The sequence below is a fragment of the Drosophila grimshawi genome, unplaced genomic scaffold, assembly GCF_018153295.1.
Source record: "Drosophila grimshawi isolate 15287-2541.00 unplaced genomic scaffold, ASM1815329v1 contig_44, whole genome shotgun sequence".
Classification (NCBI taxonomy): Eukaryota; Metazoa; Arthropoda; class Insecta; order Diptera; family Drosophilidae; genus Drosophila; species Drosophila grimshawi.
In genome coordinates, this window is record NW_025063240.1 from 20771806 (window position 1) to 20797378 (window position 25573).

General features: G+C 40.0%; 3 protein-coding genes across 4 annotated transcripts; 2 read left to right on the top strand and 1 right to left on the bottom strand.

The window, feature by feature from the left end:
* Positions 1–3440: 3440 nt before the first annotated feature.
* On the top strand, positions 3441–20441 carry LOC6557306. Of its 2 annotated transcripts, XM_001983432.3 has the most exons (18): positions 3441–3917; positions 5957–6093; positions 6872–7059; positions 7135–7238; positions 7313–7549; positions 7845–7975; positions 9713–9898; positions 11214–11243; positions 15646–15837; positions 15904–16313; positions 16459–16677; positions 16734–17067; positions 17141–17407; positions 17466–17649; positions 17879–18085; positions 18153–18354; positions 18414–18507; positions 19915–20441. In XM_001983432.3, exons 1-18 carry the CDS (start codon positions 3653–3655, stop codon positions 19948–19950), a joined length of 3423 nt encoding a protein of 1140 aa, XP_001983468.3. In that variant the 5' UTR covers positions 3441–3652; the 3' UTR covers positions 19951–20441. The 2 variants fall into 2 exon arrangements, with proteins under 2 accessions (XP_001983468.3, XP_032596266.2); XM_032740375.2 differs by lacking the exon at positions 11214–11243 and having other exon boundaries at positions 19915–20011.
* A 539-nt stretch (positions 20442–20980) lies between these two features.
* LOC6557298 (zinc finger protein 674) lies at positions 20981–22186 on the bottom strand. The gene is made up of 3 exons (XM_001983431.3): positions 21881–22186; positions 21256–21808; positions 20981–21188 (listed from the first exon to the last, which is right to left on the bottom strand). Exons 1-3 carry the CDS (start codon positions 22162–22164, stop codon positions 21036–21038), a joined length of 990 nt encoding a protein of 329 aa, XP_001983467.1. The 5' UTR covers positions 22165–22186; the 3' UTR covers positions 20981–21035.
* Positions 22187–22526: 340 nt separating this feature from the next.
* Positions 22527–25505, top strand: LOC6558741 (COP9 signalosome complex subunit 3). The gene is made up of 8 exons (XM_001983430.3): positions 22527–22745; positions 22818–23066; positions 23126–23403; positions 24160–24354; positions 24410–24718; positions 24779–24961; positions 25175–25242; positions 25306–25505. The coding sequence occupies exons 1-8, from the start codon at positions 22691–22693 to the stop codon at positions 25319–25321; spliced, it is 1353 nt and encodes a 450-aa protein (XP_001983466.1). The 5' UTR covers positions 22527–22690; the 3' UTR covers positions 25322–25505.
* Positions 25506–25573: the final 68 nt, after the last annotated feature.

The window sequence follows — 25573 nt, forward strand, 5'->3', positions numbered from 1 at the left end:
CTACAGCATGTATATGTGTGCGTGTATTTATCAAAGTCCTTCTACGTTGGCCGCCATTAAGCTTGGCAGCACTTTTCCACAATCCAACAGACACCAGCCACACCACTATCATCCTTCATCCTTCATCCTGCAGCCTGCATCCTTCATCTGCCTCTTGCTTCTTGCGCCATTGTAAACAGATATGCGGGCGAAATGTGTGTGCCTGTGCATGTGTGTGTGTGTGTGTGTGTGTGTGTGTGTGTGTGTGTGGGATATGTGTGTGTTTTAGTGGTGATAAGAAAGCAAGTGCTGCGAGATAAGCAAGTTGCTGTTGTTTTTCTATAGCCATGAAGCCATTACAAGTGCTTAAAAATGGTATAAGAAAGTTGCTGCAGGCAACAGAAAGCATCTGCGAACCCATTAAAACATATATATATATACATATTCTTGATCAACATCAGCAGACGACTAGATAAAGCCATATAAGAATATTCTTTACCATATGCAAATCATGTTTACTTCATGTTATCGATTCAGATTAGCAAACATCGATAAAAATCGATACCAATAAGAAGTCACAATTGTAAAGATATAAAATTGGAGATATTCAAACCAGATTAGAAATATTTAAACTAGTTTTCTCAATTTCATACATTCGTTTCCCCATTATTGATATAAATCGATTACCGATTGCAATTAAAACAATTTAAGTACAAAAATCTACATAAATTCTAATAATCCTCTAACAATCAACCCAAGCTAAGAGCAAATAACTCCGATAAGCTGGCATTAAGGTATCTTCCCCGTCGAGTGCTCTCGACTGAAACATTCTTACAAGCTGCTGTTATTGAAACTACCGCAAACACGAACAGTGGTAGTTGTAGTTGTAGTTGTAGTCGTAGTAGTATAAGAAGAAGAAGCACAAGTGCAAATTTGAAAGGTTTTTGACATTGCTCCATCGGAGTTTTGCAGTCTCTTTTGTGTCTCTTTTGTTTTCAAGTTTACTTTGCTGTTTACTTTACGGCTACGCTTCCACCCCTGCCCCACTCCCCGCTCTTCACACTCGTCAACTTGAGCTTCAGTCAACCAGTCTGGTCATGTCTTTAAGCCATAACGGAAAATGCACTTGGCTCACAGATTTCACGAGCAGAGCGAGCGGAAATTACGTTTTTATGGCACGAAAACAAAGTTTGGCATATCAAAAATTATTAGCAATTTAATGCACGACTAGTCAAGGGAGTCCAAATATAAAAAATAAAATCTAAGCAGCACAAAGCACAAAGTGTCCAGCGATCCAGCTGAGCTCCAACCCCAACCGTAACCCTAAATTCAACCCCAAGCCCCAATACCAACCCCAACCCCAAACTCAACTCTCAACTCTTGTCGCGTGGCAAATTTCACTGACGCCAGACAGTTGCCATAACAGTTGCTGTAGTAGTTGCAAGCAGTGTGGCAACGGGGCAGCAAGCCAATGCAGTGGGGTAGCTGGTGGCATCACTGGATTCTGAATATATGATAAAAACAACATGTTCTTAGCTCTGGCTTATACACTATGCCAAAGTGCAGCATTTTGGGAGGAATTTCTATTTGGGAAGTAAGCTTTATCTACTCAGAAATCTGCTTCTTTCTCTTCTTTTTTTTAACACTATAATACTAAATTTTATATCAATTTAAATTTGGAAAGACTATTTTTAAGCAAGCAAATATCATCATGATGTTTTTTTAGATTGATTTGCCACTTAGTCGTTAATTTGAATTTCTGCTGCCACAAACATTTTATAGGGCATTTAGCGACCACTTTGCGGCACTAGATTAGCTTCCAAAAAAAATGTGCATGTTTTGCTTTGAGCAACAAACAGCTGCAACAAACAGCATCAGCAGCAGTTTCCGTTGCTCTTGTTGTTGCAACATTGTCGACGTCATCTGCTTTGTCCGCTGCGCCACAGCGTCTGCCGCACATTGGTCCAGCCGTCTGTTTCGTGTCTGTGCGTCTAATTTAAAATTATGCAACTGTTTTTTTGCAACGCTTTTTGCGGCTGCATTTTCAACCCGATCTTCCCCAATCCCCCCGCCCCCTTTTGGGGCACTATAATTTCCCAGTGGCACCCATTGACTTGTGCAGACTTTTGTTGTTGCTGTTGTGGCTGCTGCTATTTTTTTGGGGTCACGCGTTGCAAGCCCCCAAACAACGGTAATAAATCATCAGTCGAGAGCGAGACAGCAGCATACAGATCTCTCTCTTTCCCTTTCGCTCTCTGTCTCACTGGCTGTTTTTGTTTTTCATTCGCATCGTTATCACTGACTGCTGCAATCGACAGCAGTCCCTTCCCCTCCCCCACAGCCCAGTCACACCCCATTCCATGCCACATGCATAAGCAAAAAAAGCACATTAATCAATCCCTATACAATGTCTGGCTGTGTGTGTTCTGTGTGTGTGTGTGTGTGTGTGTGTGTATACCTTATGCGTGGTCTGTGGTCCACATTGTACATATATTTCCATTGTTGATGTGCCACAACAAAAAGAACAGTTACACGCTTGGCGAACTCAGCCACAACAATAACAACAAGTTGGAAAAAATAATGTGCAACACTCGTGAAAATTTCGTCCTTTTAAAATGATAAAAGACAAAAAAATATATTCAAAAACCAAAATATAAATTCAAAAATATAAAAAGTTCGCTTATGCTGCAAATATTTATGGGGCAGCAACGAGCAGCGAGCGGTGAATTTATTTCAATTTATTTTGTGACCAAGCGATAAATGTTGGCCATAAATTTGGGCGCATAAATCGCCAAGTGAGCCGCACTCAAATCGCTTCTGCTTTCTGCTTCTGCATTTGAATATTGAATAAACACAATCAAATTAAATCGTGCGTATTCATTAAAGTGTGCACGCTATAAATAAATAAACATAATTCAATTAGCATCGTAAACTTTTAATTAAATTACAAACAAACAAAAAATGCCACAGTGCTCGCTGGCGAAGTTGAACCATCAATGAAGTTAAAAATAAAAGTAAACAAAACTTAAATTTTAATTAAAGTTAAATATATTTAAAAATTATATCCGAATTTTAAAAATCATTAAATCACTTATTGAAGAGCTTTAAATATAAGTTGAAGTCCAATTTTAAAAATATAGCCTCCAAAAACATATATTTTTCAGAAGGTGGGCTGAATTTTTGAAAAAAAATGTAAACACACATTTTTAATCAATTATTACTTTGATCATTAATGTCATAAAGTGTTATGTAAAAGTTGAAAACAATTTTCCATAAATAAAATTTGCAAACTTATAAATCAATTTCCAATAATAAAACAATTTAAATAAAATATGGCTATTTTTGTATTGTTGTTGCAGATACAACAACCACAATAATGACATTGAAATGGCGCCAGAAATACAAAAGCAGAAAAAGGCCAAAGAAACTGAAACAACAACGAACAACAATTGCAGCAACGACAGAAACAAATGCAACAAACACTGCCACAGAAATACCAAACATAAAAATCAACAGACTGAGTGGAAGACGAGACAACAAATGGCAATCAAGTGAGCGCCACAAAACGTTGCACAAAGTGTCGCGACTAACAACACAACAATGTGCTGCAATTAAGGCTTCCAGCTGCAACAGCAGCAACAGTTGCAATAGCAGCAAACGTCAGCGTCACACAATGGCGACGTCAACGTCGACGCTGACGCTGCTCCTCTCACTCGCTGCAGCAACAGCAGTGGCTGCCACAGCAGCAGCAGCGGCAGCTGCATCCACATCAAACGTGGCCAGGCCTGCCAATTTCTCCAACTTCAACTCCAATTCGAATTCGGCTTGTTCCCTGTCCGAATTTAGCTGCTCGAATGGACGCTGTGTGCCACTCAGCAAATTCTGCAACAACAACAACGATTGCGGCGATGGCAGTGACGAGCCACGCTTCTGCACACGTAAGTAGAAGGGTGCATCGGGGGTTAGAGGGGGTTGATTGACACACAGTTGATGCATGCAGGTTGATGCCAATTATGCAAAGCTGTCCGAGCAGATTAGCCCCACAAACCTGAGGGTGAAAGCAGCAGCAGCCGCAGCAGCCTCTTAATAAACCTTATAAGAGGAGGGAGGGGAAAAGAGGGGGGGGAGTCGTGGCTAGTCAGAGGGCAATGAAATCAAGTCTTCCTTTTTTTTTTTTCTCTCTTTACGCACACTTTGCTATCGCAGATATTCAAACTTTGGCTACAGTTCGCAAGAAAAAGTTAAAATAAAAGTTAAAATTGCTAAATGAGCATTAAAACTGTAGACATTAATCGCATGCTCATCCAATTATTTTAAGCTTTGATAACACACAATAAGAGATTATCAGCAACAAAACAAAATTGACCTTAAGCTGCTCAGTAAACATTCATTAAACTGACAAAAACCAAAGCAAAAGCAGAGCTTTTGTCGCGTGATACTGAAAAGAACAATGTCTACTCAATAAAGATTCTCTTATGCTCTGCGCACTCTTTATTCACCTCTCTTTTGATCTCACTCTCCCACCCGCTTTCTCTCTCTCTCTCTCTCTCTCTCTCTCTCTCTCTCTCTCTCTCTCTCTGACATTTGCAATTAATTGCAAATACAATATTTCCATAAGTTTTTTTCCCCACAATACGATTTTCTCTCCCCACCGCTGCCAATCATGTGTAAATGTAATTAAGCACTCTCATACTGAAGTACACGCACACAAACACAACCGATTGGTTGAAAGGAGGAGGAGAGTGGGGTGCTCATAATGACAAAGTGAACTTCTCACATTGTAAATTTGCTATCTCCCTCTACCTCTCTCCCATTCGCTCTGTCTCTCTCGCTTGTCAACCGTTATGTGAAGCATTGATGAATTTAATTAAGTATTTTACAAAGGCATTCAATGAGGCAGCATGGACAGCAGCATACACAAAAATATTAATAATAATAACAACGCGTAGGGTGTATTAATTACAAAACAGGAGCGCACCTACGTATATAGAAATATTGATGCTTGAGTGAACAATCAAGCTTTCAATAAAACCATAATTTCAAGCACGACTTATTTCTTCATGTTTTCCAGTTGACAAATTACAGTTGGTTTTGCTTTGTCCCTCCGGCAAAATGGAACACACACACACAAGCACATGTATTTGTAGTATGTATGTGTTTATTGGAAAGCAATCGCATTACAAGCACAATTATCTAATTGAATGCCGAGGATTGACCTCCGTTGAATGAATGCATTTTGAAATTGAATGAAATAAGACAACAAAAACAAAAATTATAATTATATCCAGGTATTAGAAGCCAAATTGAATGGAAATCCGATAATTCTGTGAATATTATCATGAATAAATCTCAGGACTTTTTAATAAAACTAATTGAGAATCTCATTTGCCAAAGATTGAACAATTGCCATGCAAATTGAATTTCTGCTGGTCTTTCTCAAAGCTTAAATTCCATAAAATATGCATTCATATATCATATGCAAATATGCATCTGATGAAGAAAAACCGACGGTAAATTCCAAGCAGAAAAGATGCCAAAGATAAAACGAAACAAAATACAATTTGCAGCCATAGCTGTCGTTTCGTAATAAGAAAATAAACAATTGAAAGATATTTTAAATTGTATTTTTTTAACAATGAATGCCGAAATAAGTTCAGCTCTAAGGCAAACTCCGAATTGAGTTAATTTTCCGTTACGCCGCTGTTAACTTTGCATTAAATTAACAGCTTATTCGTTTTGCTTATTTATTGCGTCAAACAAAAGCCATTTCATTAAGTAATGGTAGGTAATGGGAGTAGCTGCAGTTTGCGGTTGCCTTGGCAATTTACTAAATAAACAACATCAGCAAAACACAGCGTAATTGGTCAACTAACGCTAATTGCGTTGAACATGTTTTTCGCCACTGCTGCTAAGCAATTATGACGCGCTTCTTCTTCCTCTTTCTGTTAAGCCCTCTTCCTCTTCTTCTGCTTTCCAGGCTGTAATCGCACGTATTACGGGGACATTGGACAGACATATGCACTGGAATTACATCGACCCAAACAGGATCGGGTGCCCTTTGTTTGTGTGCTCACGTTCACAGCGGCGGGCGGACAACACGGCGATGTCGTCCAGGTGAGTTACAAGCAACGCACACCCCCTCCACCTGCCTTTCACAATTCATTTGCCAAGTGGAATAAACTAGTCCATTAAAAAGATAAGTAAAAGTCCAACAAGGAATATTGATTTCAAAGCCAGCCAAATCCCAGTCCCTGCTGGCGTGTGCAACGAACGAAGCGTAACTCCAATCGACAGCAGTTGCCTTCCAGCTTCACACCTTCCGGTGGGTGGGGTGTTGGAGGAGCTTGGCACGCTCGACTGCGTCGTGAGAACATCCTGCGAGGCAGCCAAGTAGCCATTGCCCTTACACTGTTATCTAGTTCAGAGCTACGTAACTGACCCAAACTTTATAGTGTAAGACAAAAACTACTTTATTTTTAAAAGGGACACCAGGAGCACTCCTGTGTGTAATGGGCAAGGTACTCATTTCATTGAGCAAGTGACACAATACAATTTAACATACACGATTGCAATGAGTGTGGCAAGTGACACGTATATCGATAACAACTGCAACTAGCATCAGCTTAACATAACATGTGCAATAAGATCAATAAGGCAATTGTTGCATTGTTCAAGTAAAAGAAAGCCTTCCAAAATCTTGAAAAAATAGACCTTAATACAACTATTCTTATAAAATATTTTTAAAAAATTACGTTTATTAAATGATTCTTACAAAATATCAAAGAAAGAGCCTCCTACTACTGATTTTTCCGCAATTTGAATCACAACTTATGTTAAAACATTCACGTTACTTAACATTCACTGTTATTAACATACTCTATTACATGTCCAGGTCACTTTGGACAGCTTCACCATTGGTCGCTTCACGAGCTATGTGCACGAAGGATGCCCCGATGGCTATATGCAAATCGCGGAATCTGCTCGCACACCGATTGGAGGCATGTGGTGTGGCAGCTCGTGGGGACCCGTTCTATTCTACAGCGAGACACGCTCCCTCATCTTCACCATCAAGCTGAACAGGTGAGTGTTCTGGCTAGTAGTTGACAGGAGCATCCGTTGCTAACTAATAAACTCTTTTCACTTTTCCCTTTCCAGACTTGCAAGGGATCAGAGCGGTTACAATTTCGACTTTCGCATCAGGTACAAGGTGCTCTCAAAGGACAGCTCTGTTACCCGCTACGGCGGCATTAAGCTTGCAGGTAAATCCAAAAAAAAGCACAAAGCCAATTTCATTCACTCCTTTGTAAACTCCAATTCTCTTTCTCATTTTTAGAGCTCGCCCAGTGGCACAATCGCAGCAGTTTTCTCAACCAGCAGCAGCAGCAACAGCAGCAGGCGGGTCAAGGTGCCCTGGAGGATTTTAGCAATGCGAGTGGTGCCCGTTCCGATCGCTATGGCCAGGACTTTAGTCTGTTCAGCGCCTATGCGAACAACAAAACCTTCATGGACTCGCTGGAGAAGCCGCTGCCCAAGGACGAGCACAACTACACTGAACCCAAATACTATCTGGGTGCGTGCTTAACTCACTTGTGGCTATCCTTGCAAAGCAGCCGACTGATAGCTTAACCGTGTATCCATGTTTCTTTTCTACACTCAAAAAATCGCCCTGCATAATATAAAATATTATCCAGTAAATTTAACTACCATTTTCTACATTTCAGAAGTATTTTTCCAAGAAATGCATTTCTTAATAATAGAAAATATTTTCAAAACTTTTGATTTTCGGGCGATTATTTATCTAAGTGTACCATTATCTGTCTTTCTTTTAAACCAATTAATATCATCCACTTTAATCTTTTGCACAGGCGACCTCATCCCGGGCACATATTGTTCGAGAATCTTCAGCGATTGCGACAAGAAGCCGTGTCGCCTGCAATCGCCCAACTATCCGGGCATCTATCCGCGCAATCTCACCTGCTACTATGCGGTGCGACAGGTGAGACAAACACACACACTCCCACACACACACATAACCTGCACTTTACGGCATTCTCGCAGGTGTCACAAAACTCATTCCCCCATCTCCGCCGACCAAGACAACATTAAGCCCCTGGAGAGCCGTATGTCAGTCTTTAGCGCCTCATTACGGCCTTCCTGCTCCTCCGCCAAGTGTCCTGGCGTGTCCCGTTGAGCGCATTAACACCGCCTTACATTAGCCCGCTTGGCTTTGTCCTTGTCTTGTGTTTGGCTCATAAAAATGCCGCAAAACCACAAAGAAAAAAATGAAAAAAAAAGAGCTTTTCGTTTTGAGCATTGACAAAGTTGAAAAGTCAAAAGCCAACGCAACCGAGTCGATTTAAAAGCAATTTACATTCCAAAGTAGAACGCATTTTTATTATAATTAACTAGGGGGAGGAGTCCGGTTGCTGGAGGGGGAAGGGTGTGTGGTAATATTTTTCAAGGTTTCCACAACAAGTTAAGCCATAAAAAAGTCCATTGTGCTCAGCAAGTGCTTGAAATGAAGTCTATTATACAATTGAGGTGTATATTACATATTATAATATTCCAGACTCTTTCATCTGAGCATTAAATATGGTAAACAGAGGAATATTCATTTAAGCTGGAGTATAAATTACAGCAGAACAATGAGGCTCACTCTATGTAGAAGAGAATCAAAAATTTAAGATCAATTTCAATATCAATTTATAAAGGAAGTTGAGTTTTGTTCCTTCCTTACAAATTATAATTTGTTAAATAATTAAAGACTTCACACGGACGAGCGAAAGTCATATTAAAAACCCAATTATTTTCATACATTTTAATCGAAGTCACGTTGCATCTAAAGTTTAGCTTTAAAGGGGGTTATTGCTGCCACACACACGCACACCACCCCTTCCGCCACTGCTTGGCTACCTACGCCCACGTAAATTAAATGAAAAAATAACTCTGTCAACTATTTGTGCTCATAAAATTCTTAAGTTAAGTTTTGCAAAGTCTTTTAATACTTTGTAGTAGGTATTATAAATTTGTAGTGAAGTATGGATCGCATGGAAGCAAATATCATGTTCTTCTATCTGTCTGTTTCCATACGAAATTATCCCTCAGTTTTAAAATGAATACGATATCAAATCGATCCAAAGATGAGTTCTTTTATAAAAAATGTTTATGCTTATAAAGATATCCAAATGAAACTTATGCGTTTTATGATGCTCCTCAAATTATTAAGAAAAAAGCATTTAGATCGGTCTACTAGATTATATAGTTCTTATAGAAACTATCTCTCATTTTTTCTAGACTCCAGCCTACCAGGGTATATAATATTCGTCGAGCCTAAGATAGTCAATCTTTCTCTTTATTTATTTATTGCAGGAATAGGGGCACCCCACCTAAAACCCAATCTGAGCAAAAAATGTTAAGGTTCAGATACTTTAGTAAGAAAAAATGAAGATAGATAGAGGAGAAGGTGGAGGAGAAGAGATAGGCCGCGATAGGGAAGAACACATAGGATAAGCTCTGAGGCTGAGGTGTTTATATAAATTAATCGGAGTTAAACACGTTCACAGATTTACCGGCATTTATAAATAATAAACGAAGCAGCCACTTATAAATAATAAACTAATGAGAAACTTAACATTGTACAACAATAGCAATTATTTGCAAGAATTCAGTTCATTAAGCTGCATTTAACCTGTGTTTGTGGTCTATTTGCATTTCTACATAAATATGAATATAGCACGACGTGCCCCATGGGAAACATGCGCTGATTGTCGTTAAACAGCCCAAGGGCAACCTGGTCTGGATATCAACGCAGGAAACGGCGGCCACAAACAAAATGGCGCCGCCGCCAAGTGCTCCCGGGGACAAGGATAAGAAATTTGAGCCGAAACTGAAAACATGGAACGACTGCGATTACATTCAGGTAATTAAATCTTTTGCCTTTAAATGCATTTTACTTTTGTCTACATTCGCTCCGACTTTAACGAGTGCTCCGGCATCAAAAGCTACGGCCATTGGCCGGCGGAGTCCTTTTGCTGCTCCCGCCTCCCCCCAAAAGACAAACTGCGCAAAAAACGTACAAATTGAAAATGAAAGAAATGAGCAAAGCTCGACAAATCTGTTGTTTGCACATTTCCCAGTTCCCAGTTCCCAGTACCCAGTACACAATCCTGATGGCATTGTCCGTTTCTGACTGTGGCCCACATCCTGCCCAGCTGTCCTGTCCAAGCTGTCCAGTCCACAATCCGACTTCAGTTGCCTTGAGCTTCGATAGGCTTGCCAGGCTGTGTGTCTTTCTGTTGAGAAGTGTTAATTTCGTAGCCTCTTTGTTTGTCACTGCTGGGTGGACATGTGGCATGGAGTTTGTGGGACACCCACTGCGCCTCCTAGTTAGTGTCCCGTTAAGCTTTAAGTGACATAAGTCTAACTTTTAACAGCTGCAGCAAAAACCAAAAAAAAAATAACCGAAAGAAAAGCGGATTTAAAATGGCAATCTCATTAGCTAAGAATCTCGGATCGAGATGCCCTTCGGGTGTTATTTGTCTGCTTTGATTAGCTCTTGAATAAAATTTATTTTATTTAACTAGACACGCTCCTTGGCTATGTATATATGCTGCATTAATATTCCTTGCATTAAATTACATTTGATGCTCTTTGACCACCAATCGTAAAATTTGTAGCTGTTACACTCTGAAAAAAGATCGACCTGAAAGTTAGAGCTAAGCTAAGCTTATTATAAAGAAACTAAACAAAGGTTTACCTTCTTTAAAACCTTTTTAAATTGTTCCAAAAATTTTATAAAATATTGCCTTTTTATTACTTAATTTTCTAATCAAAAAGATTTATACTTTTTTTTGTGTAAATATAATTTTTAATTATACAAAAAATATTTGTGAAAAATGGCAAAAATATTTCTGATTTATATTTACACTGTAAATGTCATAGGAAATCAAATAAAATCTTATATGAAAGCAATTTTATTCCTTTATCTAGAAATTACTTTTATTTAGGGCGATTTTTATTTTGGTTTTATTTCTAAATTTAAAGGCGATGTTTTTCTGAGTGTACTCTGTCTCTCTCCATCTATAGACATACATAAATATTTATCGCACCTCATCTTTATGCCATCGAGTGCACACTTTGAATCAGGTCTCTTTGAGCCATGTTTATATACGACTATAATGTGTATATATATATCTGCTATATATATGTATGTGTATATATATTTTCTCTAATAGGAAAATGTAAAGGCCAAATGGAAATCAACGGTAAAAACAAACTCAAATGCTATTACACAACAAATTATTTCACACACACAAGCACACACACACACACACACTAACACAAACACACATTTAGCTACTTACTAAATAATTTAGTCGTAGATGCGCACGTTAAGCTAATCACCAACCAACCACCCCAAAAAAAAAAAAGAAAACAACCACCACATATACAGCTCACCCCCCTCGACTCACTTCCTAACTAACTAGTCCCGCTCTATTCGAAATAATGTTGAACAACAATTGTTTGTCATCTTTGGCTCAGAGGCCAACAATTAATCAGCCTTGGGCAACGGACTAAAAGGACATTTATAGATAATATATTCATTATGAGGCCGGTATTCGTCATTGGATTTATATAAATGAACACTCGACACGCACATCATAAATCGCACAACAAAGAGTCCTCTGGCGGTGGATGGGGGAGGTCCTGTATCGTGTCCATACTCAGAGTGGACATGGTACGTGCCACGAGAACGTCTCCGGTTTATGTAAATTGTGTGTAAATTATTGCCAAAGGACATACATACATCTAGTGCACGCCAGGACTGCCCCTCCCTCAGTCCCTCTCGGGCGCATCCTTGAGCTACTCATGAATAGCTTTGGTTGCGCTTGCCCACTTCTGATGAATTCCACTTCCGGTCGTCCGAAAAGCTTTTTGCCCCAACTTCTTTAAGCTGTTGCCCTTAAGTGTAGTGAAGCTGGGTTTGGGGGCTGGCACTTGTGGGTGTTCCGGCGGCGGCGGCGGCAAAGGCGGCGTCGACGGTTAACGCTCCCACTCAAAGCGGAATGCCCCCGCGTGCTATTTGCCTTGAATTAGCACTAAAATGTTTTGACGACCAGCGAGCAATGACTGCATCCTGACCAGCCTGCAAAGTGTCCCATTTTTTCTTTTTGGTTGACATACACTTTCAGAGGATACTTCGAGCTAGTCGTAACTTGTGTAAGGGAAGCTGCTTACATAGATTATATATATATATATATTTGTTCCTAATCAGCATTAAAACAGAAATTAAATTTATTTCTGGGTACTTAATTATTTAAGGATTATTATTATTGGGGTGTTCCATGCACTGCAACCTGCTAGATCTAATTCCTGAGAACTCAAATCAAATTTTCCTACAGGATTCATTCTCATTATCACAAGATTCGTAGTCTACGTTATCCTGTTTGAGATCAGTTGCTATTCCAAGTCTGTGCTTTCCCTTGGCTATTATTTGCTGTAATCGTTTTTGATTATAATTAAGCATTACTTGCACACAACTCCCTTGGGGATTGAAGTAATCTGATGTCCTTAATGAAAGCTATTTATAATTTTGGCTCAACGAAGCTGTAAGCTCTACCATGATAAACTAATCAGTTTGTCAACCCGAATCTTAATGATGTTCCGATTCTGCTAGATAAAGTGTTAGGTTTCTGGTTAAGTTTGTGAAGTGGTTCAAATTTTGTTGGGGTATTCAATTTCACTAATTTGAGACTAATAGTATCGATTACTGTAACCGATTCGTAAGAAATATTGAATTTCTATTTCGGTCTCTGAATTGAAATCGTTAATGTGGCGTTTACGATCTTGGTTTGACACTCTAAATAATTGAAAAATAAATAAATAAACTAAGTAAACTACTAAAACAATTTTTATAAACTGCCATTTTATACACAATGATTTTGAATACTTTTATGGGTGTTTTTTAATTAACTATAAATCATTTAAAGGCAAAGTAATAATACAATTAATAAGCAAGTAGTGATTTCAGTCCTTTTAGAGCATTTAATCTTCGGCAGACACATAAACAACTATTTCTGTTCCTTTTTTTTTCTTCTTGCTGTGTGTCTTTTGGCCTGGACAAACTAAGTATTCAATTTGGTTATCCTGTGCTGGCTAATTCCTTTTCGTCTGTCGCCATTAAATGGTCGTTGTAGCCCGCAGAGCGTGCACAGCCTTTCAAATTGTGGCTGGGAACGGAGGACGACGACGACGACGACACTTTTTGGCTATTCAGTTGGAAGGGCTGAAATCCGCACAAATGGTGCACAGGATTGCAGGCAGCCAGGCAGGCTGGCAGGCAGGCAGGCAGAAGTGCTGAAGAGCTGACTTTCCGCTGCCTACAAATTGTCCTTTTCATTTCGCCCTTTTTTTTTGTTTTGTTGCTGCCATTTCTTTTTACGTGCCTAAGCCGGGCCAGGAATGTGGCCCAGAGTGTTGGCCATTTTGGTGCGGCATGTGTGAATAATCGCCGGAAAGCAGACGAAAGCGCCAGGACTACACACACACACACACACACACACATGTGTGTGTGCTGTCCAGTCATTAGTCTTGCAAATGCCCCCCGCTCAACAATTTCTATATATAGAACATATATGAAATGCCACGCTTTCAATAAATTTGCGGTTCTCTATTACCTGATCCTGTTTTGTGGTTGTGGCCCACAACTATTATGCCGGGCAGCTAAATTAATGCAAAAGTCGCTAGCCACAAAACTAATTTGTCATGCGTGCAAATTCAACCACTGAGCCACACAACCACCCAACCACCATTTTGCCTATTTGCCTGCCACTCTACATGTCAGCCGCCATTGCCAGCCGGCCAACTCAATTAATATACTTACAATTATGCAAAAATGCCATCAAAACAGCAACAACAACAAATTCAAATAAATACACAAACTTGTCCATATAAAAGCATGTATTTAAATATATATATTTATTTATTTATATTTATATAAGCCACTTGGTGTCCTGCATAAATTTATGATTACAAACTAAAGCGGTAAAAAACACTATTTATTATGATATAAAATTCAACGGCTATTTAACTCCATCAGTCAATTTCATTTATAGCTGCAGCATTAGCAGTTTTAAAGCTAAAAAACATTTAACAACCAGCTGCAAAATAGCCAAACCACCTGAGAGCAATGCGATCAATATGAGAATAAATTTTTGACTATAAATGGGGTGTTTCTTATTCGATCTTGACGTAAATTGTTCAGTTGATCAATAATGCGACAATATATATATATAGAACTGAAATCCACGAGTTCATACAGACGGATGGATGGACATGGCTATAATGACTCGATCGTCGATTCTGATTAAGAATTTTTAGCCATTTTTAATGGGTTCAGGATATAAAAACAACAATTCGCATACAAGTCATAAACAGCTTATAATATTTTTATTCAAAATACTTTTAGCTCATATTTGGCCACAAAAAAATGGTTATCTGAGGAAATCCGACTAGTATATACCCTTGCAAACCGGAGTCAACCTGCTGATAACTAAAATTCACAATAATTTTCGAAATTCGATAGCAGCTATTTGATATAGTGATCTGATTCAGTCAAGCATGATTAAGAATGTATTTAATATATGTAATTCAATGCGTTACAAACTTTATGTCCAATTTATAATACTCTCTGCAAGGCTATAAATAGCATCAACTCGCTGCGAGCCAAAAAAAAGCCAACAATTTTTTATTATAAAATGCTTTTTGACAGCAACAAAAAAATATATAAAAAATTTAACGTTAATCCCCAAAGCAGCTGGTATCCTGGTATCACTTGTATGAAGAATACATTTATGATTTCAGTCCAAGCCGTTTTTATAGTTTTATATAAATTAAAATATACTTTTAAATTACAAGTTGAGGTTCAACAGCTATAAAAAAAAGCAGCTATTTTTAGCTACATTCTCGCCTATACAGCAGCAGAATTGGCTGTTTGATGGCTGTAAAAGCTGATGCACATAAAAAAAAGAAGATAAAACTCGCCGAAAAGCCAAACAAGAACAGTTTACAGTTTACAGTTTACCAAAAATGGGAAAAGAAAAAATAGTATATCACGTTTACGCCTAATGGGCTTTAAGTGGGCGTAATAAATATGAACGCACAGTTTGCCGGAAAACTGCACCAAACTCTCTCGCCCTATCTCTCTCTCTCCCTCCCTCTCTCTCTGTCTAACCACACTTTAAGCACATTTTTGGGTGCACCCCTTAGCCCCCGCCACGCCCCCCACCCCACCCTTTTATATCTTGTTACTAGTTAAGGGCACATGGAACAACATTTCCATTCACATTTCTCGTTCGCTGCGTTGTTGTTGTTGTTGTTTTTTCTTTGGTTTTTGTCGTTTTTGATATCACTCATTTCGTGCTCTCCTCACACATTCTCTCGCTCTCTCTCTCTCTCTCTCTCTCTCTCTCTCTCTCTTTCTCTCTCTCTCTCTCTCTCTCTCTTTCTCTCTTTTTCTGTTTCTTTCTCTCGCCTTGCTCTTGCTCTCTGCTTTGTCTCTCTCTCTTTCTCTCTCTCTCTCTCTCTCTCTGTCTGTCTGTGTGCGTTTCTCTCGTTGTGCGTGCCTGGGCATCATCATCATCGTCATCATCGCATCCCAACCGGCAGGATTACGTGACCGTCTATGATGGCTACACCACACGTGACCCAATCATACTGAAGTTTTGCGGCGGCGGTCAGGCAGTGCCCGTATCCGTATCGAGTGGCCCGGAGCTGCTTGTGGAGTTTAGCACGTCGCCGTTTGGCACCTTTACGGGCACCTCATCACAGGTGCTGCCGCTCTACGGCTTCCAACTGGAGGTGAGCAGCAGACCACAAATTCCGACCCCTTTCAAATAATTAATAATACAAATAATCCTTTTTCAGGTTGAGGTACAATTTGTGGACATTCAGAGTCCCACCTACTCCAAGAACAAGAAACCCTGCGAATTTTGGATACGTGGCGCTGGACGTGGCATTCTGGAGAACCCGAAACACTCGCTGGCTCCCAATTCCACGTGTCTGTATCATCTGCAGGGCATGGGCGTCTTCAAGACATTTGACCACCTCAGCTTATCGCGTCGCACCAACAGTCAGTCGGGCATGCATCAGCCTCTGTCACGTTTCAAAGTTTGGATATCGGTGCTGAAGTTCAATCTGGATCCGGAATTTGGGCAGATCGATGAGACTTCAGTGGGTGCGATTGGTGTGCTGCAGACCCAGGAGGATTGCAGCGGGATGCTGCGCATTTGGGATGGCACTCTGAGGGATCCACCCGTCTGCAAGGATCTCAACTGGTGAGTTCAACTTCAACTTGAACCGTATTAATCTATAGGTCTAGGTCAATCAATCAATCAGTCATAACTGTACAATAAATTAAGCAAATACATTACTCAATTAAATACAACATTTAATAAGATTAAGAAACTCTCATTTAAATAGCGCCAGTGACTCGAGCAGCTATAACTCTCTGGGCCATCATTATGCACACAACTCGACGAATGTGATTGCGAGATTCTGTCGTGGAACAATACCGAGGACTTGCGATCGCTCGAACATCAATGAAACCTTCGCCCGACCCTGCACCATATCCGAGAGCTATGTGTCGAGCAGCGATGCCATAACACTGGAGCTGCGCAACACGGAATCCACGGTGCTCAGGTAACTTTAACAACTCTTCCAAAGGCATTCTCTAATCCTCCTTGTAATCCTCGTAGACCGCTCGACTTTAAGCTCAAGTACGAGTTCATTGATCTGCATCAGGATGGTCTGCCCCAGGGCGGGGGTGAGTTGGACTGCAATCGCAAGTTTGTCAGCAGTCTGATGGATCGCAAGGATCCGGCCATTTTTCGCAGTGTACGCAACATTTTCCTCTTTGGCCGCGGCGGAACAAGGCATCTGAAATGCGTCTATCGCTTTGAGGCACTGCGCGGAGAGCGGGTGCGAATCAAACTGCGCAGGGTGACAACCTCAAATCGTCCTTGCTACTCCCGTCTGGATGAGGACATCAATCGTTCCTTCTGCTATGGCGATACCAATGTGCGCGTCGAGGTTGGTTTATAACTTGACTAGATTAAAGTATAATTATTATATTGTAATATGTGAAACACTTGAATTTGTACAGATCTTTGAGCGACCCTATCCGGACTCCATTCTGCTGCATCGCGGCTGCGTCTGCAACTCGTCGAACCAATCTCATCTGCCCATTGAATATACCTCGACGGGTCGCGATGTGGAGGTGCATTTCATAGCACACAATATGACCACATTGGACGATCCAGACACTGCCAATTTCGAGGGCATGTTTGAGTTTGTCAAGGCGCCCACCAGCTGCAAGGATGGCCGTCGCAAATTTGGACCCAGCGGCACCATCGATATGACCTTCGGGGATGTAAGTAAATGTCGGATTACTTTACTGCTACTGCTTAACTTGCCACACTCCCTTACAGATTGAGTGCCGCTCGAGACCGTGGCTCATTGAGCCCTCCAATGGCAACAAGTTTCTGTATGTGCGCCTCAAGGCCATCTTTTTGAGCAAACACAATCCCAAGAAGACTCTCAATGCAACCCATATGCAGACCAACAGCTGGCGCTGCGAGACCAAATCCCGAGCAGTGCTAACCACATCGGAGGGTAAGTGGGGGAGATACTGATAAAGTGACCGATTACACTCAGAAAAAACTACTTTTTTTTGGAAATGCGACAAGCACAACTTACTTTAGTATATTATATTATTTTATATAAGCAAACATTTTAGATGGATTAAAAATTCACATAATTAATTTGAACAAGAAAAACGTTTCCCTAAAATTCCTTTCGATTTTTTTCTGAGTTCTGCACTAAATCTGAAACCCATTCTCAGGTCTCACAATTGTGGCCTGTCCGCTGAGTCCCGATTCGAGTGGCTATGAGTTCGTGGAGATCTTTAGCTCCGGCTGGAATGAGCGACCCAATTTTGCGCTGATCAATCGCTCCCGGGCTATAAGCGTAGAGTTTCTGCGTCCCAGCAATGGCGAGTACAGCTTCAACTGGATGGAACTGGTGCCCAGACCCACGCTGAGCATAGCTGGTGAGTCACAGAGGCACACACTATGTGACTTCCATATATATATATATATCGATTTTAATTGTCGCAGAGGATTGTCAGTTCAAGTGCCCGGAGCTGGGCGCCTGTGTGAATGCGAGTGTTTGGTGCGATGGCGTCATCCATTGCCCCTCGGGTGATGATGAGGCCTTCCTGCAGTGCTCGGCACTGATGAAGTTACCCGCCGAGATACTGGCCACACTCTGCCTAATCTTTGTGCTCTCGTGTTGTGCTTTTGCCGCCTTTGCTTACAAGTGAGTACAGTGCACACTCCCTAAGTCGTACCTCTTTGTAAATCCCTCTGTTTCTGTAGGAAAATCAAGCGTAAATTTCGCGGCTCGTCGGTGCTGCAGACGCGTCTCAAATCGCTGAGTTCGATGGATACGGCTGTGCTGGATGAAAAGGAGGTGATTTGCTGACAAAGCGACAATTCTGTGCGTTACGTTGAGATCGATCGTGTGACCACGGTCTGATCATTGACGAACCCTAACGTACAGAATTGTGCCCCGGAACTGATACTGAAACTGATCAAAAACAAACTGATAAAAAGCATCCACTACTGAAAATCAAACTAGAAATCGAAGCGAAGAAAAAGAGAATACCGATCGAAAGGCAATTTAATGATAATAATGATCGACATCAAATCAGAATCAAAATCAAAATCAAAATACCAAACTCAATATCGAAATCAAAGTCGCTCACCTGTTTTTAAAAATGCATTTAAATCAAATCGAGAAAGGTTTTTCTTTTCATTTTTATACTAAATAATATAAATATATATACATACATACATATATATATATATTATATAGTGTGGATTTTTAGTGCTGCGCAATTTTTATAAGCAATTTTTCTAGGCCCAACATGAGTTGTTCATTTTGATTCGTGCTCAGTTTGTTATAAATAATGTCGGAATACTATTTCCACACACTGTACATATTACAGACCTAAAATGTAGAATTTAGTTGAAAGAAGAATAAGATGAAAATGTGGGGGAGAAATGAAAAACTTCCGCTAGGTTTTTTTTATAAAGAAAACGCTCATAGACCTATGTAGATAAAACTGTTTCCTAATAGCCACTAAGTATAACCAGAAACTAGCCAATCAAACTGACTAAAGAAAAACCTTAAAGTGAAAACTCTTCAAACGTAAACTGAGTTAGGAGAAGATGGGGAAAATCATACCTATCACATTACTTGTAGTTTTTATTTTAGCCTCAAGAATGGGGGAAAATTCCACAGCATTTATTATGCGGCGCACAAAATAAAAGAAGAAAGTGAACTATCTAATAATAATAATAATAATAAAAGACAAAATAATCTCAAGTAGAACGTAAGTGAAAATGTTTTACATTTTAAGATTGATGGATTGATGATATAAAATAAAATAGTCGAATGATCCAAATGATCGCATAGTGGAGAAATATGTCAATATATAGAAGATAGATAAATTCGTTAGTTGTTTCATAGACGTTAGCTATATCATGCATTATATCAAACATAATATTATACCAAAAACAAAAATCAAACTGAGAAATTAAGCTAAGATCGAGATCCAAAATCACGCCTCAAGTCACGCTCATTGTTGTTCTTCTAGTGGTTGTTGTTGTTGTTGTTGTTGTGGTTGTTGTATGTGCACAATTCGCTCTCATAGCTCACAAAAAACTCACCACCACCACCACCCTCCACACAACCCCCCCTTTTTTTGCATGGCTCTGTGGCTCTGTGTGTGTGGCAGCTAAACTAAATTGCATAATTTCTCTATTTTATATTCTTTCTTTGGAATATTTTGTTTCTATATATGTGTGTTTAAAGAGAACGAGCCAAATCGTCGTTGAGACAAAGGCCTAAAACTTCTTGGGAGCAACAACAATTAAACGCAACTGAGCTGGCTGCGAGAGAGACAGAGACAGAGAGAGAGAGAGGGAGAGAGAGACAGACAGACAGTGAGTGTGAGAGAGAGGGCGCGAGTGAGTGATAAGGGACTCCTCCAGAAGGCAACGATCTTAAATGCAATATTTCTATCAACTCACCTTATACAAGTATTGTACATAAATATGGAAAAAAAAAAGAAAAAAAGAGAACAAATAGAGAAAAACTTCAGCTGTATAACAATTTTACAATGCGCCTTTTATTTAAAAATCATTGATCATCTATCTATACAATTAGAACAGTTCTTAAGTTACACTCGAACAAAATAGAGGGCAAAAAAAGAAAAACACAAACTCAGACAATAAAATTACAAAGAGATTTTGAGCTACTACTTGAGATCGAAATCGAGTCAAGATCATAAACAGACATATACATATACATACTAAATATAATATATAAAATAAAATAAAGAAAACCCCAATTTAAACAAACAACTACTAAATAAAATACATTAAAATTAAATTAAAACATTAAATGCAATCATAAATAAATATATATATATATATATATTTAAATGATTTTCGTTTAGAAACGCATCAGAAAAACAATTAGGCAAATGCAATTAATTATACATTTATTAAAATATACATATATATATGTCTATATATGTGTATATGTACTATGTGCGCCGATCTCATTGAAAACGGACTGAGGCAAAGACACTGGAAACAAAATACACAGAACCCGGATGAGCGTCAAGCAAAAAATACAAGTTGAAAGACCATATAAGGTTAGATTTTTAAAATTAACAAACTAGTTTAAATATTAAACTTAAAATTAAAATACAAGAACACACATAATAAACAAAAAAAAAACGTAAACCAACATAAGCTAAATTTCAAAATGTTGTAAAAATAAAACAAAAAACAAAAATCATATCAGATTCTAAAATGATATTAAACATTAAATGCAAAACGCAGAAGACAAAAAACAAAAAAAAACTCAATAAATGAACATTTAAATTCAAGTGCGGAAAAGGCTTTTTAAAAATATAAACTTAAGACTTAAGATGGAGAATTCGGGGATGGATTTGATGTGGCTACTGTGGGAGTGCCGTGTCGCTGGCGATGCTTGTAAAGCGAGCTGGGATCCCTCGTGGAGAACTTGCACTGCTCACACTTGAGCGGCTTTTCGCCCGTGTGCTGCCGCATGTGGATCTATGAAGGAGTGGGATATATATATAGTAAATATATTGAGTATCTATAGTAGTAATTCTTTGCTCACAATCAAGCTCGCCTTGCGTGCTGTCTTCTTGCCGCACACATTGCAGATGAACGGCTTTATTTTGTTGTGCACCGTTTTGACATGCTTGGACAGCGTTTTGCCATTGACAAATTTGCGCTGACAAATTTCGCAGGTTTTCTCCGCATAGAATTTGCTCTTCTTGGCCACTGCTGGCTGTGCTGGTTGCGGTTGCGTCTCGCTTGCATCATTCTGCTCCTGCTGCTCCTCCTGTTGCTGCTGCTGCTTCTGCTGCGCTCGTCGTCGCAGCAGTTCACGTCGCATGACGCGAGCACGCCACTTCTTGTGCACACGCATGTGACGCCACACAAGCGCTGAGATGGGCGACTTGTAGTCGCAACCGCTTACAGGACACTGCAACAGATCCACATCCAGTTGATGCGATTTCCACAAGTGCAGCGAACAGCGTCGCCAGTTGGCCATGTCTAAGCCGCATTCGCTGCAACTGTAACCAACTCCCTTGTGGCAATTGGCGTGCAGTGCCAGCTTTTGGACACTCTCAAACTTATAAATGCAGGCGCTGCTCTCAGCGCAACTGGCGTAAAATAAGAAATGGGTTTATTACTCGAGGGAAATTAGTTATATTAAATAAGGAGGAGCCACTCACGGCACTTGCATATTGACACGCAACGCCAGACGAAAGTCCCTGAACGGCATGGGCTGCAGCTCGGCAGGGGGACGATGCGGCGGCGGAGGTTGTGACAAGGACAACTCTCGATTGTGATCCTCGAGAGACTCGCGTCTCTTGGCAATTTGTGGCTTCAGCGCGCCATTGGTTTTAATGGGCTGGCAGTCGTGAAAGTAGACCATGTGACCACGCAGATCCTCCAGCAAGTCATACTGACGCAAACACAAGCTGCACACATAAACAATGCGTGCAGGCAGCTCCATAGCAAACCAATTAATTACAAAAAATTATGTTATTCTCACTCCCAAATAACATATGCCCGAAATCAGCTGTTTATTTAACAGCGTTTGAATCTTAACAGCTTTGCTCAGCTGTTATTAACAGTGGCGCAATAGCTGGCAAAAGAGAGCGGCGAATTTAAGTTAACAGCCACTCTAAATGAAGTGCTGCTGGTGACTGATATAAAAATATGAAATGATTTTAACTAAAGTCACTGCCACGTTCACTAAAAATAAGTAACGCTCACCTCTAAAAATTAAATAAATTATGTAGAGCACAGCCTTGCCACCTAATTAAAACAAATGAAACTCAACGGCAGCGCAAGTATTTCACTGCTCGCAATATACGGTCATACTGTCTATAGAAAAAACGCAAACGCAAACCCAAACGCAAAAGCGTATAAAAAATATATATTTAACCATTTCTTTAATTTATTAGTTTGTTAGCTCTACATATATATATCCGTTCAGCAAACCGCTGTAGTCTCGGACTCTCGTACTCAACACAATTATGGGCAGCGCGCTGGAAAACTATGTGAATCAGGTGCGCACAGTGAGCGCAGCGGGTAAGTAAAAATCGAGCCGGCAGAAAAATGGAAGAAAGAATTGTTTTAATTTATATGTATTTTTGCAACTAGGCAACTATCGGGAACTCGCTGATGAGTTGCCCGAATCGCTGTCGCTGCTCGTGCGTAACTGGAGCATATTAGACAATGTGCTTGAAACGCTGGACATGCAGCAGCACACGCTGGGCGTTCTCTATGTGCTGCTCGGGAAATTGCATAGCGCCGGCACCGCAAATCCGGATTCGACACAAATCATTCAACTGATGCGCGATTTCATGCAACGCTGCAATGTGGATCAACTGCGCTTCGCCGTCTGTCCCTGTGAGTGATTATCAGTTAGCCCTAATCCTACTTATTTAAATCATTCGCTCCCTTTGCAGTCTATGAGCTGTGCCATGTGTTCACCGATTATCTAGTGCAGAAGAATCTGAGCATATTGGGCATTAAGGTGCTGTCGCGTGCCATTGATCTGATTCGACACATGGACACCCAACTAACGCCCATCCACGCCGATCTCTGTCAGCTCAGTCTGAAGGCGAAAAACTTGAATGTGGTGCTGCCCTATCTGGATACGGATATCACCGACATCTCCACCGTTGCCGCCGAATGCAAGAATCAGCAGCAACAACAACAGCAACAGCAGCCACAGCACACGCTGGTATATATCTACCTATCTATATATACACACCTGGACAGTAAAATAAGTGTGAAGGCTTGAATAACTTTGTGGCCAGCGCCAGCAGCATGCATGACTGCTTTTTTAGTTAATTCCATATGGAATTCTTTTATCATCGTAACGAAAAGAAATTTAGCTGAATTTCATCATTCCAGAGAATGTAGTGCTAAGTGCTAAGTTTATTCCCATTTTCAAATGTGTTGTTCTAGCCAAGACCAACTTTAGTGGATAGTCTACTAGCTAACTTTGCACGCACCAATCGCCGTCGAGCAACAACATTCCCTATTAAGCTTACAATCTCTAATCCAATCACAACACACTATTATCGGTCGCTGATGAAATTTCCTAGGATCCCACGCGCCTTTCAATGATTTTCTCTGACTTGCATTTGTAAAAAAGTTCTGAGATTGTCAATTTTTTCCTTGATCTTAAAGCTTTCACACATGTCTTCTTTGCTCAGCCCAGTTGTGATTGTGCCTGACCCATTTAATATTATTTAATAGCTCAGCTAAGACCTTTATTATAATGGTTACAGTTCTCTTAACTTGATATCACTTTTATTTTAACAAAGCCAGCGAATTCTTATTTGAAATACAAATGAATATGTTGTACTTTGGACATGATATTTCTTTTTCTTCAATCCACAATTTGTACTCTTCGCACTTATTTTACTGTCCAGTTGTGTATATCTATATATATATCTGTATACTACAAGTTACCTCATATTTTTGCATTTAGGATGCCAACAATGATGCAAAGTACTTTTTGCTATATTACTATTATGGCGGCATGATCTATACGGCTGTTAAGAACTACGAGCGTGCCTTGTATTTCTTTGAGGTGTGCATCACAACGCCAGCGATGGCCATGTCCCACATCATGCTGGAGGCATACAAAAAGTTTCTCATGGTTTCACTCATAGTCGAGGGCAAGGTAAGCATTAAAGATACTTTATCATCATTCAATTAATGTCTGGTTTTTTTTTCAGATAGCGTATATACCAAAGAACGCGCAGGTTATTGGACGCTTTATGAAGCCGCTGGCGAATCATTATCATGATTTGGTCAATGTGTATGGCAATGCTTCGAGTGAGGAGCTGCGCATCATTATACTCAAATACAGTGAAGTATTTACGCGTGATAATAATGTCGGACTGGCCAAGCAGGTGGCGACATCCTTATATAAACGAAACATCCAGCGTCTGACGAAAACATTTCTCACACTCTCCTTGTCGGATGTCGCCAGTCGTGTCCAGCTGCCCAGTGCCAGCGAAGCGGAGCGCTATATCTTGAACATGGTTTGTTCAGATCAGTTTCTGTAACTATTACGCATATTAAAGTCTATTCCATTTGATCAGATCAAATCTGGAGAGATCTTTGCGAGCATCAATCAAAAGGATGGCATGGTGCTGTTCAAGGATGATCCCGAGCAATACAATCTGCCCGACATGTTCCTCAATGTGCAAACGAACATTACCCAGGTGCTCGATTTGGTTAAGCAAATCAACAAAATGGAGGAGGAAATCATATTGAATCCGCTGGTAAGGAAAATAATTACTCTATATATATATATATATATATATGATTGTGATTGCTTTGCTTTAATTAATGATTGTTGAACTGAACCCAAAGGGCACACTTAATGTGCAACAAGTCATTAACTAACATGATTAATACTGAATTGTCAAGCACAGTAAACACTCTTTTTTTTTAAGTGATTCTCAGCTAATAGTCTGTCGGTTTGTCTTTTGCAGTATGTGAAGAAGGCGCTGGGCAGTCAGGATGAGGATTTGACGTCACAGCACCCCAAGACCTACTCGGGGTAAGACAAGAAAGCGGCACACAAATACAAAGCGCAAACATTACACATATTCCATATTGACAGCGATCCCACGGATTGATGTGTTACCGAACTTCCCTAAAAAAAAAAAAAAGAGACAACCACAAATAGCAAAGAGGAGCAGGAGCAGGAGCAGAAATGGAAACAGTAGCAGAAGCAGGAGCCAAGCACAGCTGCGCCAACAATTTGCTAAATTTATAGATGAACAATGCTATTTTAAATAAAAACTAATTGTATAAATCAAATGACACAAATCTCTAATCGAAATGTGTGTGCAATTATTGATAACCGATTGATAAGAGCACGGTTTATT

Bases quoted from the DNA above. Each gene is read 5' to 3' on its own strand.
- LOC6557306 (XM_001983432.3), top strand. From the start codon at position 3,653: ATGGCGACGTCAACGTCGACGCTGACGCTGCTCCTCTCACTCGCTGCA. The intron at 3,918-5,956 runs GTAAGTAGAAGG...TCTGCTTTCCAG, and splicing joins CGAGCCACGCTTCTGCACAC to GCTGTAATCGCACGTATTAC. The intron at 9,899-11,213 runs GTAATTAAATCT...TTTCTCTAATAG, and splicing joins ACGACTGCGATTACATTCAG to GAAAATGTAAAGGCCAAATG.
- LOC6557298 (XM_001983431.3), bottom strand. From the start codon at position 22,164: ATGGAGCTGCCTGCACGCATTGTTTATGTGTGCAGCTTGTGTTTGCGT. The intron at 21,809-21,880 runs GTGAGTGGCTCC...ATTTTACGCCAG, and splicing joins CGTGTCAATATGCAAGTGCC to TTGCGCTGAGAGCAGCGCCT. The intron at 21,189-21,255 runs GTGAGCAAAGAA...ACTCCTTCATAG, and splicing joins CACGCAAGGCGAGCTTGATT to ATCCACATGCGGCAGCACAC.
- LOC6558741 (XM_001983430.3), top strand. From the start codon at position 22,691: ATGGGCAGCGCGCTGGAAAACTATGTGAATCAGGTGCGCACAGTGAGC. The intron at 23,067-23,125 runs GTGAGTGATTAT...CTCCCTTTGCAG, and splicing joins GCGCTTCGCCGTCTGTCCCT to TCTATGAGCTGTGCCATGTG. The intron at 24,719-24,778 runs GTTTGTTCAGAT...CCATTTGATCAG, and splicing joins AGCGCTATATCTTGAACATG to ATCAAATCTGGAGAGATCTT.